Genomic DNA, 12,812 nt, shown 5'->3' on the forward strand with positions numbered 1-12,812 from the left:
CATCAAGACATAAACATGTGGGACCAAATAAAATGTGACAGGTAAGGAGGTCATACTGAACTTTGGTCTCCTGGAGGGCACTGAGATGCTAAAGAAACAAGTGCAGTAAGCAATTTACAGAGCTTAGATCTTCACTATTCTCTGTCCTAATGTGCATACTTCCTCAGTCATCATCCCCTTTAGTTCACTTCATGCTCTTAGCCTTGCAAAATCTTTCAGTACAGAATTAAAGGCAGGATCTTGATTGTCTTCCCTATTTACGTCAAAAGTCAAAGTGATGTTAGAGGAACTGTGAGCATAAAGCCCAGTGTAACAGTAGTGGTAGGCTTCTCAAGATGAGATCGGAAAACTAATCATAACATTGCAGAGAACATGCTGTAAGTGATTACGAAATTAATATTTTCTTCTCGGAGAGAAAGTATGCAGAAGGCAGTTATACATACCATTTGGCAATATTTCCCCAAAACAATGTACTTCAGTAATTTAGTTGTGACCTTAGTGCAAGGAATATGGTGAACTTTTGGAATGGTTTGCCCATCCAGTTGTCCTGTAGCACCCAGACAGAGATCTTCACACGCAGTTCCCACTTTATAGATTAGTTAAGACAAAGGTTTGCTGGTGCAAATTATTTCTCTAAAACAATAAGGATGGAGCTAGTCAATGAAAAAATGAGTTTTCTTCTCACAGTCTGGAAGCGGTATTCACCACACATTCATCATCAACTTAATAGAAAATGTCCTTTACACATATGGTACTTGTCAACTGAATTACGAACTGATGCTGTTCCACAATAATCTGAAATAAATTGCTCTGTTTCACTCTGCAGTGGATCAGGAGAAGGGTTGCTGGCACAATATGTTACTGTAAACTCCGGACCTGCCAGTTCTAAGGGCTAAGTTTGTTTGAAAGGCAAAAATTTACAAGAAAAGGCACTATAAATCATTTTTGAAAAAAACAAACTGTCCTGCAGTTACTCTTATAATAGAGTGGAATCTGTAAAATATTTTCATCTATAAAAAGACACTTTCATTAAAAATATTTAAATGTTACTAAGCTTTAAGGCACTCCAGCTGAAGAACCAACTGGATCACAACTACTGTTGGTGGCTCAGATCTCCTCTCTTTATCTACATAACTCATCACCTTCAGTCTTTGTCCTTTGTGAGTTCTGTAATTTCATCGACATCTTCTATATCCTGTGTCATTTTCTCATACTGTCTCTTGAAGAAACCAAGCTGTGAGAAATATTAAAATAACACCACATTACAGTGAGTCATTGATAGTTACATTTCTCAGCTAAGCTAAATAGTGTGCACACGCATACAGCGTTTGATTTGTACATAATGCCTAACTCTAAAACAAAAGGAGCTGGGCCTTAAACTCCTGCCTGGTGCAACTAAATGCCAAAACAGCAGTGCTGAGTAGCCAGTTGTCTCCGTGCCAAGATACAGGCATCTCCATGCTGCCTTGGTGTGCCAAGGAGCCCTTCAAGCACCAATGCCCTGGCACATAGAAGAAGTTTTCTCTCCCCTTAATCTAGGTATCCTTTGCAAATTACTTTGCCCTTACCCTTCTCTGGTCTCTTTTTGTCTGTTCAGTGTATATCCTCTCCCTCCTTGCTTCTAATCCCCAGCCTTGCCCACTGGGAATATCATGGGAGTTCAGAGGCTAGGTAGGGAGTTATGGAAGGAGGCAGGCAGTGTCAAATGGAAAAAAGTAAATGCCACAGCTCCTGTTTTGAACCATTGGAAACTCATTTATCATCTTCAACGTTACCAATTTCTATGGGGACCCATTTCAGAATTTTGATTTTTAAAGCCCTTCTAAATGCTCCCATCAAGGGCGCAATGCCAATGCAGTGTTATTCATACCACCAAACTGCATGTGCGGTTTTGTTCATCACCAGAGAAGAGAGATTCCAAAGAAAATAGCCTAAATGTATTTATCCCTTTCTGCTTTTCTTTTTAAGAATATAAACACCTACTTACTTTCCACAAAACGGCAACCAATACCAACAGCAAGAGGAGTCCAGCCAATATACTGCCAATCACAACACCAACTGGTATCTCAGCTTTCTGATCCGGCTTCATTATTGTAACTGGGATCTGAAAGCAGAGAGGTTGTGCGATAGGGGTTAATGTTAACTGCATATAAAGTAGGATTTGTAAACCAAATACTTCACTAAACCAGAATAGCTGGACTGCACACATTCCAGGATCAATGACTGGAACACACAGGCAATTACAGCCCTTTCACTGGTGTCCACAGGTACCTCATTGCACCACCGTGGCACACAGCTGTGCCAGTTAAGGATTAGGGGCCCTCATCACTCTTGGCCATACACGACAGGCAGAGAAGCAATCTCTTCCTGCCAGCTTTCTGCCTCTGCAGTAACAGGGGGTCTTTCAGAGTTGTTCCCATAGTGCACGGATACACCATCACTAGGTAAACCAGACATGCTTACATGCAGGTGGGGAATAGCATGGTGTAGAGCCCCATCTGCTCAAAACAGACTTCTGCTGCATCAGCAGAAGAACTACTTCCAACCGAGCATTGTCAGAGCCTGTTATCTGTAGTGGGCAGCTGTAGGAGGCAATACGAATCATGAAGGCCAGACACCATCATGCACTCACTGCCTCTGTTGAAATTTCTCCCCTCCCGCTGGGCAGGTACATCTGTCTCCTTTGCCTGCTGTTCCTACCTTCAGGGAAGCCACGAACAACTTGTTAGATCTTCTCACGTTAATCTGTGTTCTCCTGAGTCAACTGTGTGAATTTGCTGTAAGGTGTATGGGTCAAACAGGAGTGTTTCTAGCACATCTATGCTTCCTGAACTACAAGCAATACCAGAGAGCTCCCAGAACAGCAAACGGTATCTGGAAGTTAGTTTTCAGGTGATACCATATCTAGTTGGGTTGGGTATGACCAACTATATAGTTACCTATACAGTTACATATAACATCATAGTTGTTCAGGGAGACTGAGCAACTGCTGTTATATTTATGAGCTGTAAAATCTTTGGATTTAATTTTGGAACAACATGCATTTAGCATGCAGGTTTTTTTCCTTCCTGAAACATGATAAAAGAAGTCACGTTGGTTTACTTCTCAGGGTTGCTTGCTCAGTGCGTTTGTCTGGTGTAATTTAATCTTAAGCTTTCTGGGAAACTCGCACTGGACTGACATCTCAGTGATTTAAGTCATTTCTGCTGGAAGGCTTCAATGTTGTGCTAGGTGTGGCTATGTGTATTCATTTCACTGAGGCAGGATGGCTTTGTGTATTTTCTAACCGAATGGCCATAATGATGATTATAGCAGGTTAACGTTCTGTCCTCCAGCTGGCAGTCCTTTCCAACTTGGAAAAAATCTGAAAGCTTTTACGCAAAGATACCTAAGCAGCTTCCCCACATAGCATCGCAAGGCAATATTAATTCATTTGGCTACCCAGCAACCCAGCTCATCCAAACTAAAAAGCCAATCTCATACATATGTGCAGTTTGCGTAGTGATGCTTTCTCCATTAGATTAACAGTGAAGTGGCACTGTTGGAGAGGTAAATCAATGCCTAAGAACAAATATCTTCCCTGAAGTGGTCAGTAAGACACCACGGCTGGGCTTCACCTCATCTAGTGTTATATCTACGATATACTTCCTTGGCTTCCAAAGGAGAAGGATAGGGCCTAATTCATGCTACTTATTTTCAGGATCATCTTTAAGACGAGATTAATTTCAACTCAGAAATACCTATTCTTTCTATGGATTAGGTTTATAGAAGGGCTAACTCTGATGTGGATGACTAATGTAGATATTAAGTTGGATGAATCCTACCACCCTCATCTAAAATAACAGGCTAAGTAGGGAAATAAACTCAGATTGCTTCTGCACCGTCCTATTCCCAAGGAAGTGTGAAGGGCAAAGACTGGGTATCACTGCTGGTCGGCCCAGAAGTATATGCAGTGCTGGGTACTGACTCCATCACTGAAGCGTCAAAGCAAACTGTCTGCCCTAAGGAGAGTGTACCTCTACAAGCTGGCACATCTTCCAGGACTTCTCACAGGCAAGAGGCTATCGAGTAAGGCTGTAAGCCTCACCAAAAGCCACTGTGTTTCTTAGGAGCCCCGTGGATAACTTTCACTGCCTCAGAGCTGTAAAAGTCCCAGCTACAGACGTTTCAATGGCTGGCTGAGGAACTACCTTTTATTTGTCAACTGACTCAATCAACAGTCATTTGAATAATTAAATTCTGGTTCTCCTGAAATCACCAACAGAAGTGCTGGTAATGTAAATTTGGCAGTATCATGCTCCAACTGTGGAAAAATACCTAGGAATACATGGTTTATGAGCTACTTAAAAAGCCTGTGTAATTAATTGGAATATTTGCATTGTGTATTAATGAGTTTCATCTCCTAGCAGAAATAATACAGTGCCACAAAATTGAGGCACACTTCAGATACAGGCCTGTAATTTTTGTGCAAAAACATGGCATTATTTCCAGAACTACACATATATTCCCTTTGCTTCTTCAGGCACTGGAGGTTTCCCTGAATACAAGTGGGTCTATTTAGAGGTTCTTCACAAGAAATTGAGTGATCCATGAGAAAACAATGAGAAAAGATAGTACTGAATTATGGTCTTATTTCCACATGGAGATAGATCAATTAATAACTGCCTTTGTACATATTTAACTGAATTTTCCTTTGCCTGTGAATGGGCTATGCTACACATTCTCACAGATATTTGACTCCCTTACTAACTTGCGTTTTGGTCTTCAGTAGCCTTAGTTATTTTTATGGATAAAACAGGCTGGTAAATCCTGTAAAAATAAATCTAAACTTAGTATTGCAAATGGAAGAGTGTTCCTCTCTATATAGGCCAAGAGAACAAGGTATCTTTTTATTACAACAGCACTACAGCGCTAATGTATTCTTCAAGTCTTGTTTATGTTTGTATATAGCAGATGGAAACCTTGGGAGAAGGATTCCACACTAATAAAGTGGTGGTTTGAAGACTTTTCTTGAGATTAGCTGTGTCTATATTGTCCATATGACAGCCATTCCAAATGCAAAAAATACTCCACATTCTTTTACAAATGAGATTAAGTATACTTGCTGGAGACCTGTGCCAAACATCTGTCTCCAAACATCAAACCAAGTACACTTACAGAAGTAAGACTATAAATCAGATTTGTGAAAAAGTTTCCCAGAGCTCATTTATCTACAACAATTAATTCCGTTGCAGAAAGAAGTCCAAATTTCGATCTTTTCATGAACGGGAAACTAAATGAATTGCAGAAGTTTCTAACTGAGTTTTGCTGACAGTTCTACAATCTATTTGAGATCTACAGATTTTAACTAAGTCTGGTTTATATAGCAGTTGGCTGAAATGAAAACACTTTAGTAACTTAAGGGAGGTTGTATATAGCCAAAAAGAGACATTGGTTCAACATAATCAAATGTCACCGGAGTTTGTAATTTGCTATGTACTTCTAAAGGACACTGAAAATTAAATATTATCACTTTAATACAGTAAAAGATCGAGAAGTTGAAAAAATATACTTATCTATCACTTACAGTTAGGGTATTCTCTCCAATTATAAATAACTCAGGGTTATGCGTATCAATTTTTGCCTCTGCAAAGAGTTGCAATGTCTGGAAAGTTAACTGAAAGAGAAGATTAAAAAAAACCTGTAAAGCTCTATTACAGAGCAAGTTGATTAGAATGTAGACATCCTAAAAATAATTCTCTTGCCTTGAAATGAAGACTTAAGAACCAGAAAAAAATTACAATATTAAGAAAATTAAAATGATCTCTTTATTTGTCCCAAGCTAATGTGTCTATGAAAGTAATAATGTATCAGTAATCCAGACTTAATTTTGCTGTTCTTACTTATTAGCAATGAAACTGGAAAACTGGCTTTTTTTCTTTAACGTATAGTTCAAGCAAAACAGGAGGAGTTGATTATATATCCATTTTTATAGTTATTTCAAAGCTGTCACTGCTGCTAGCAGGAAAGAGATGGGGGGAAAAATAACAGTGAGAAAGGGAGAAATAGCTCAGCAACAAAAGACAGACGGGGATATATCTCTGGCATTTGAAAGAAGTGGAAACTGGATGTTCTTTCTCTTTTTCCCCCCCTCACCTCTATCCAATGCTTCTGTTTTTCCCCATTTATTTTTTCCTATCACTATCTGTTCCTCTCCACTGCTCAAATTCTGACATTGCTCCCTCAGCTTAAACAAAGACGACGACAAAAATCTTAAGCCAATTCCCATTTGAAAAGGAACCTTGTGCCAGATCCCACTTCCCTCTGTGCATGTGTCGAGAGGAGAGGAGCATGGCTGTGGAGACCCTGCCAGCTCACCGCTGCTCTTCTCCCTGTGCAGCGGGCACGGAGAGCTCCGTTTCCTACAGCACCACCAGGAAGGGCCTCAGGTTCATGAGGCTCTGTCATTTTGCTCTGTCATTTTGCTTCCTCAGCCATTTCTCTGTGGCAGGGCCAGGTACAGTGGGTTTGACACAGGGAACGTGAGCAATCGTGGGTCCGCAGCAGCTGATGCACACGGGATTGACCGTCCCTGCCACATGCAGTTATTGCACGCCTGCACTGTGCCATCTGCCCAAGTGGTCTGTCCTGCACTCCTAAACGTTTAGAAACCTGCCTAAGCACTATTCAAAGAACCTCGTTAATTCCTAAATACATTTTTCTTTGCTTTGCTTAGCAGGTACGGGCAAGCCTGCTATCCCCTTCTTGGACAATCACTGATTGACACTGAATAAAAAGGCTGATTATGTGCATTGTTGAGTGCTTGCAAGATTATTTGCACTGAACATTGACAACCAAACAGAAAATAACAAAATGGGAGGTGAGAGGAAAACTGTGACATGCAATCTTTCCTTCCCATTACCCAGTGGTAAACAAATTATTTCCACTCACTTTCTTGCAAGGATAGCAACCTTTTGTTCAGGTCTCCACCTTCTGCATACCTGACAGCACTAACAAGGGTTCTTGACCCAGATGATTTGAAAAATACAAACTTTAAAGACAGACAGATGCTTTCCTTCACACTCTTGCATAAGTATATTACATTATCAACCTGACCTTTTCCTTTTAAGAGCTGAATGCTAAAGCTGACAACAGCCCTGCTGTTAAATGTCAATACCTGCCATAAGACTCGCCAGACAAACTAAGGAGACTGCGTCATGTTCCTGACGCTCTAGGCGAACCCAGGACTCCAAGACAGTTTGGTTGGTTGCCTAGTTAAGAAGCAAACATGGTCTCATTTCAAAAGTCTGGTAATTCATGATGAGTTATATCCTGGAGGACACATGGTGATTTAAAATAGGAAAGTCCAGATATTATTGATGGATATTTTTAAGCATCCTGTAGGTCTTTAAAACAAGGACTGCTTCCTTGACACCAAGTCTAACAAAAACAAAAAATCAATTAAAAAAAGTTTCCACACCTCCTCTAACAAATACAACTGGCAGCACTAATAGGCTTTTGATATTTTGATGTGACTTAAAATGATCACTATGTAGGCTGTGATGTTCAAAAGCTAAAAGCAACATTATTTTCCAGGCTCTGACGACACTGTACTCTGCTGTCCGATGTTGAGTTTTGTGGAAACTGTAGTTCCCCTTGAATGAATTTAACAGATGCAGAAAATGTTTTTTTCAGCTGTGAAAATTGCATTATCACAGCATTTTCTTAGGTTTTGTGCTGGACTGAAGGTTATAAGCTCCATTATGCAGCCTCACTACTTGCTTTACTTTTAGATGAAAGTTTTCAATCTGAAAAAATACGCACAACAATGTAAAGTAAAGGAAGGTCTTCCTAGATTGGAAGGTCTCTTTACTGGACTTTGAAAAATATCAGGAGTTAGGAAATATTTGAGTATTGGATCCTTCATGAAGGTGCAGCTGATGATACTCACAGCAGCAAAGGTTCCGTTCCAGATTCGGGTAGACACGTTCACAAAGTACTCTCCCTTCAGCATAACGTCTTCCAGTTTGCATGCGATGGTACTGCACTTCACATTCTTACAGTTCTTCAAGGGGAAACAGCAAGGAGAGGCAACAGCATGTATTAAAAATACGCTTTAACGAATATTCTTTTAATATCCAGATTTTTTGCCCTTGCCTTTGCCGTTCTGTGCATACAAATTAAGTGCTTGCAGGCTGTGAAGAACATGCATCTTTTCTTCTGTCTAGGCAGATGCAGTATGTGTGAGAACATCCATAGGCTGCACTCCTGCACTGTGAATGAAGAATGCCACCCCCACCACAGCTGTCCCCTCAGGTACAGCAGTGGGCTTGTAAGGATCAGCTCTGCGCCCCTGTCCTGCAGCACTGCAGCCCTGAGTCTTACTCACCAGTTCTTTGGAAGCTCTGAAGTTCTCCTTTGTGAAAGACGCAGAATAAGGTCTTTTCCCTATTTGCAGTGGATTTATCTGAGCTTGACAAGTAACACCTTTGGCCTAGGAAAGATGGCAGGAATCAAATTGGATGACATCGTACTTGGGAGTTTATAGTCACCATAATATATATTTCTGGGATGAGATGGTGGCTGTGAAAGGCTAGATTGTGAATTATGTAACACTGGATACTTCAGGAAACTAAGAGACTGTATGTGGTTTTGGTCAGAATTAAACGGCTCTTACGGTAATTTTTTTCCCCCGAGATTGACGTGAAGGGTTTGTCCTGATCTAAAAATTCCATTTTTACTATAACCTTCCCAGGAAATTGGAGAAGAACCTAGCTGAAGAGTTCTGGAGTCATACGAAAAGTCAGCCATGGACCGTAAAGATGATCCATACCTGCCAAGTAATAGGCTAGTCTATGCTGACATCAAGGTCCTACCCCTTCCCTTTATGAGGAAGGGACAAGGAGAAAGGGCAGATTCTCTAAATCTTAGACACATTATGAGGGAAATAATTGATGTTTATGGTACTGATTAAACCCCAAAACACAGCAGTTTGTGTAATTCAGTTCTTCACCTGATTTGTGGTGACTGCAGTTATGTACATCAGTGGGTTGTCTTTGCTGGTCAATTCCGGAAGATAGATTTTTACAGATGCCATCTTTACTGGAATACTTCCTGTTGTTACCTGCAAAGCAAATAACTTAAAATTAATTCAGGTAGCTATACTTACATATGCATAAATTATTTGATACAGCAAGAAAATCAGAAATCATGGATGAGTATGGAAGAACTGAACTCTTTTTGCATCAATGTTTTTTATACTAAGACACTTACTAGGGTAGTAATTACATTATGCCAATAGTAAAGCAGCAAGTGTACTGTATAGCTTCAGGTCCCTGTCTATTTCCTTGGCAAAGCTCGTATTATTAACTGCATGAAATATGTTTTGAAAAGCAGATATTCTGCCACAGCCTGTACGCCTGTTATTTAGTCCTTTAGAGTAGCAGTTATAGGAATGTAAAAATGGAACATAATTTAAGTTTCTTCCACGTTGCATATTTGGATCTAAGTTTTTCTGAGTTACGTAATAAATGCTGTGATCTGGCTAGTTCTTGCATCTGGTTTGAGCACTTAACCCTTGCCAAACTTCAAGTTTCAAAGTCTAAGCCTACAAAGACTTGTCTTCCTTTATCAAGTCAGCAGAAGACAAACACGCTCTGTGAAAAAACAGTCTAAGTTGGCCTAAAGTTAAGCATTAACCACCTTCTAAGTATGTAAACAGTGCAGGACCAATCCCTCCCCCATTCTACTTGTGCAGTAAGTGCAAATTTCATCCTTAACCTCATAAAAACTGTAAGCATTTATCTCCCAGCTATTTGCAATTTTTTTTCTTACTTGACTGATTCAAAAGCATCAAAATCAGACAGTGAAATCAGGAACGTTTTTTCAACTATGTTTTGGGACCAGGCTACAGGAGGAGGTAAGGCAGTTTCTCGAACCAGAACCATTTACTAACCTTAACTGAGAAGTTGAACGTGGGGCCAATATCTTCAAAATTATTCACAGTGGAAGGAATGTTATGACCAGAGTATACTTCATAAAAGTTGATGTTGGCAAGCCTAGTTAACAACCATAAAACAATACATTTCAATTTGGCAGTTGCTTTGAAAACATATGTTACTGGATGTGCCTTCGTGAAACAGGTCAGAAGTACAGTCAGAGGAAAAATCAGTCACTTGTACTGCTGTTTAAATTTTACAAAGTTAGTTAAGAAAATACACAGTGTACTGAAGCCTGGAGCCGGAGCGAGCATGTGAAGGTAAGGCAGGAGACGCAGGCTCTGCTCAGCCTCCTGCACCCCATGGTGTTTCAGTGCCATACTGCAAGCTCCTCTCCTGGGCACAAACTGCGACTTTGAGCCTTGCAGCGATCTCCCTCCTCATAAAGGGCCCCCCGACGGTCCCCCTTGGTACATCTATAACAGCAAATACCAACAGACTCCGAGGGAGATCCTGGGCCCTAGCGCCATAGACCACAGGCAGGCTTGTTTCCACACTGCCTGGGTGCGGAAACACAGACAGCACCCTGCTTGTGTGCATGGTACATATCACGTAGCCCTCTCTCTTCTGTGGGCCACTTTCTTTAGTATTTATGTGTTAAAAAATTCAAAATTTCCAAAGTATCATGAGGGTGGTTGCAGCCCACCACAGCATGAAATTACAGGTGTGTGATGGAAGGACGTGGTGCAAGGGCCCATGGATACTTGAGGGTCTTAGCCAGCTGGGACCATGCTCAAAGACAAAGAAAGCATCCCTGTATAGTGCATCGCATCTGTGTGCTACCTGTGAGCAGCTCCTCTGCTATCTGCTCTTCATCATTAGCTTTCATTAGGAGGCTAATTTGAGCATTCAAAAAGCAAGGTGGGGAGTGAGTTAACAAGAAGCAGGGGCTATCATGATTCTGCATCAGCTCCTTCTGTAGCACAAGGTGCAAATCCATCCTCTTTACCAGTGCTGCTCTCTGTTAATCTGGGTAACATCTGTGTGTACAATCCCAAATTAACACCTGTGCAGTCTCATGGAGGTGCTTCCTGATCAGTGTGCTCCTCCATACTGCATTGTGGATCCTTCCTCCCATGGGCCCTTTCCTTGAAGGGCCTCCTCACAAGGGCTGCTAGGAAAACCCACGTGATGCATCTTCTGCTTCCTTACTGCTCAAATCTCCAGTTCTTCCAGGATGCACAGTATCAGCTTCCTTGTCCTTGCAAGAGTCACTGGTAAGACTGATTCCCACCTTTTCTCCTGGAAACTCAGATTAGGAGATTTTCCCTAGAAAGGCTTCACTTCAGCAAGACAGCACTTTTTTCTCAACCCTGGTATTTTAAGAGGTTGCTCCTCAGATACATTATCTGCCTCAAGAAGGAACTCTCACCAGATAGATATTTCCTAAGTGGAAGAGTGTAAAAATAAGCTAACTCCAAGGGAAGTATTTAGCATACACATAGCTTAGTGTGTATTTCCTTTAGTTCTTTAAATTGATTCATCTCCAAGAATAACTAATCCTTTTCTGCCAGTAGGGATTCCTTCATGCCTTGACTTGCATAAGAAATTGCATTTTCTCATACTCAGGAGATGCACCTGAATTCAAACCCCTGTTTTTACCTTGAGTCACTCTTTTAGACTCCATGCCTGGCCTTTTCTGAAGCATTGAGTTTCTGTTCATATTTCTCAGCTAATTAAATTTGCTGATTCAAGTTTGCACCATCTCAATTTCCTAGGAGGTTGCTGAAGTTGCTGTGCTAGGCCCCTAATCAGATGCTCCTGTAGTCTCTGTGCCACTGCTAACTTTGTAACAAACACACACTCTGCTTCTGCTGAAGTCTCATGCAACTTTCTCAGGGAGCTGAAAGAACCTGCATCGCTGACTCAAATGCTTCTCTGCAATTAACATTATGCGAAAAATTCTGCGACTCCAGAACTGGTGCACCAATGAATGCAGGGCCTCTGAATATTCTGTAACTGCTGCTGCAAAGCAGGCTATTAAACTAATCTTCTGTACTGTGGTCCCTATTCCAGCTCAGGTCATCCTACGCAGCCAACAGTTCTTGTAGTTATGGTGATCTTTGAATATTCATTTCCTGAATTCATTGTTGCTGTGCATTTTTAAGCAGCTTCCTCTTTTTCAAATTTCTGTCATTCTTTGAATAATTACTATTTATTTTCTGTCAGTTTGTTTACAGATTTTGGAATGCTTTGGGATGCAAAAGCATTTTTTCACCAAGAATTGGTGACCAAGTGCATCAAATATAACGTTACTACATGTAGTTTATCCTAGAAATTCAGTAATCTGGAAGGACAAACGAATCTTTTCTTTGATGAAAAGTAAAATATCCTATCTTGATTTGAGAGTCAAACCAATGTATTTTTGTTTCAGTTCTAATTTAAGTTAAACTGTAACTGAAATAATTCTTGTTTGGAACAGTAACAGACTGATTATTGTTTCAGTGCATCCCAAATCACCAGGGGTTTCCAGCGCTGAAGATAAGAGGTTTCAAGGGCATGATACGAAGATCAGTCGTAAAGGGATTTTTGTCTGTCTCTGTCGCCCTGCCCGCCCAGCTGTCTCTCCTTACAAACTGCCCTTCCCAGGGTAAAGAATCCCTCTTGCAACCCCGACCTGCCTTCCGTGGGGAGGGGAAAGGGCTGACACCAGGAGGAAGGGGATAGGTGTGAGCCAGAGGCTCTGGGCAGGTGTGTGGGAAAGCGGGGTGTGCTGCTCCCGATTCCAACGCAGCTGCAGTAAGAGGGAATCTGCCATGTGCCACCTCAGGTTTTAGTTAAATCTCTAGTTATCTCAAACTGCTTACAAGAGTTTGTATTTTTGGTCCAGGTTCA

The 12,812-nt window shown here is 41.0% G+C and overlaps 1 protein-coding gene across 1 annotated transcript in view; it reads right to left on the reverse strand.

The window, feature by feature from the left end:
* Positions 1-1,144: 1,144 nt before the first annotated feature.
* The window catches only part of ITGA2 (integrin, alpha 2 (CD49B, alpha 2 subunit of VLA-2 receptor)), a 48,572-nt gene continuing 36,904 nt past the window's right edge, over positions 1,145-12,812 (reverse strand). Inside the window, exons 24-30 of the mRNA XM_009584969.1 lie at positions 9,935-10,037; positions 8,993-9,103; positions 8,369-8,473; positions 7,931-8,044; positions 5,567-5,656; positions 1,988-2,104; positions 1,145-1,234 (exon numbers count right to left, since the gene is read on the reverse strand). Of these exons, the coding sequence (XP_009583264.1) occupies positions 1,145-1,234; positions 1,988-2,104; positions 5,567-5,656; positions 7,931-8,044; positions 8,369-8,473; positions 8,993-9,103; positions 9,935-10,037 (730 nt within the window). The remainder of the gene's footprint in view (positions 1,235-1,987; positions 2,105-5,566; positions 5,657-7,930; positions 8,045-8,368; positions 8,474-8,992; positions 9,104-9,934; positions 10,038-12,812) is intronic.

The sequence above is a fragment of the Fulmarus glacialis genome, unplaced genomic scaffold (genome assembly GCF_000690835.1).
Source record: "Fulmarus glacialis isolate BGI_N327 unplaced genomic scaffold, ASM69083v1 scaffold9879, whole genome shotgun sequence".
Classification (NCBI taxonomy): domain Eukaryota; kingdom Metazoa; phylum Chordata; class Aves; order Procellariiformes; family Procellariidae; genus Fulmarus; species Fulmarus glacialis.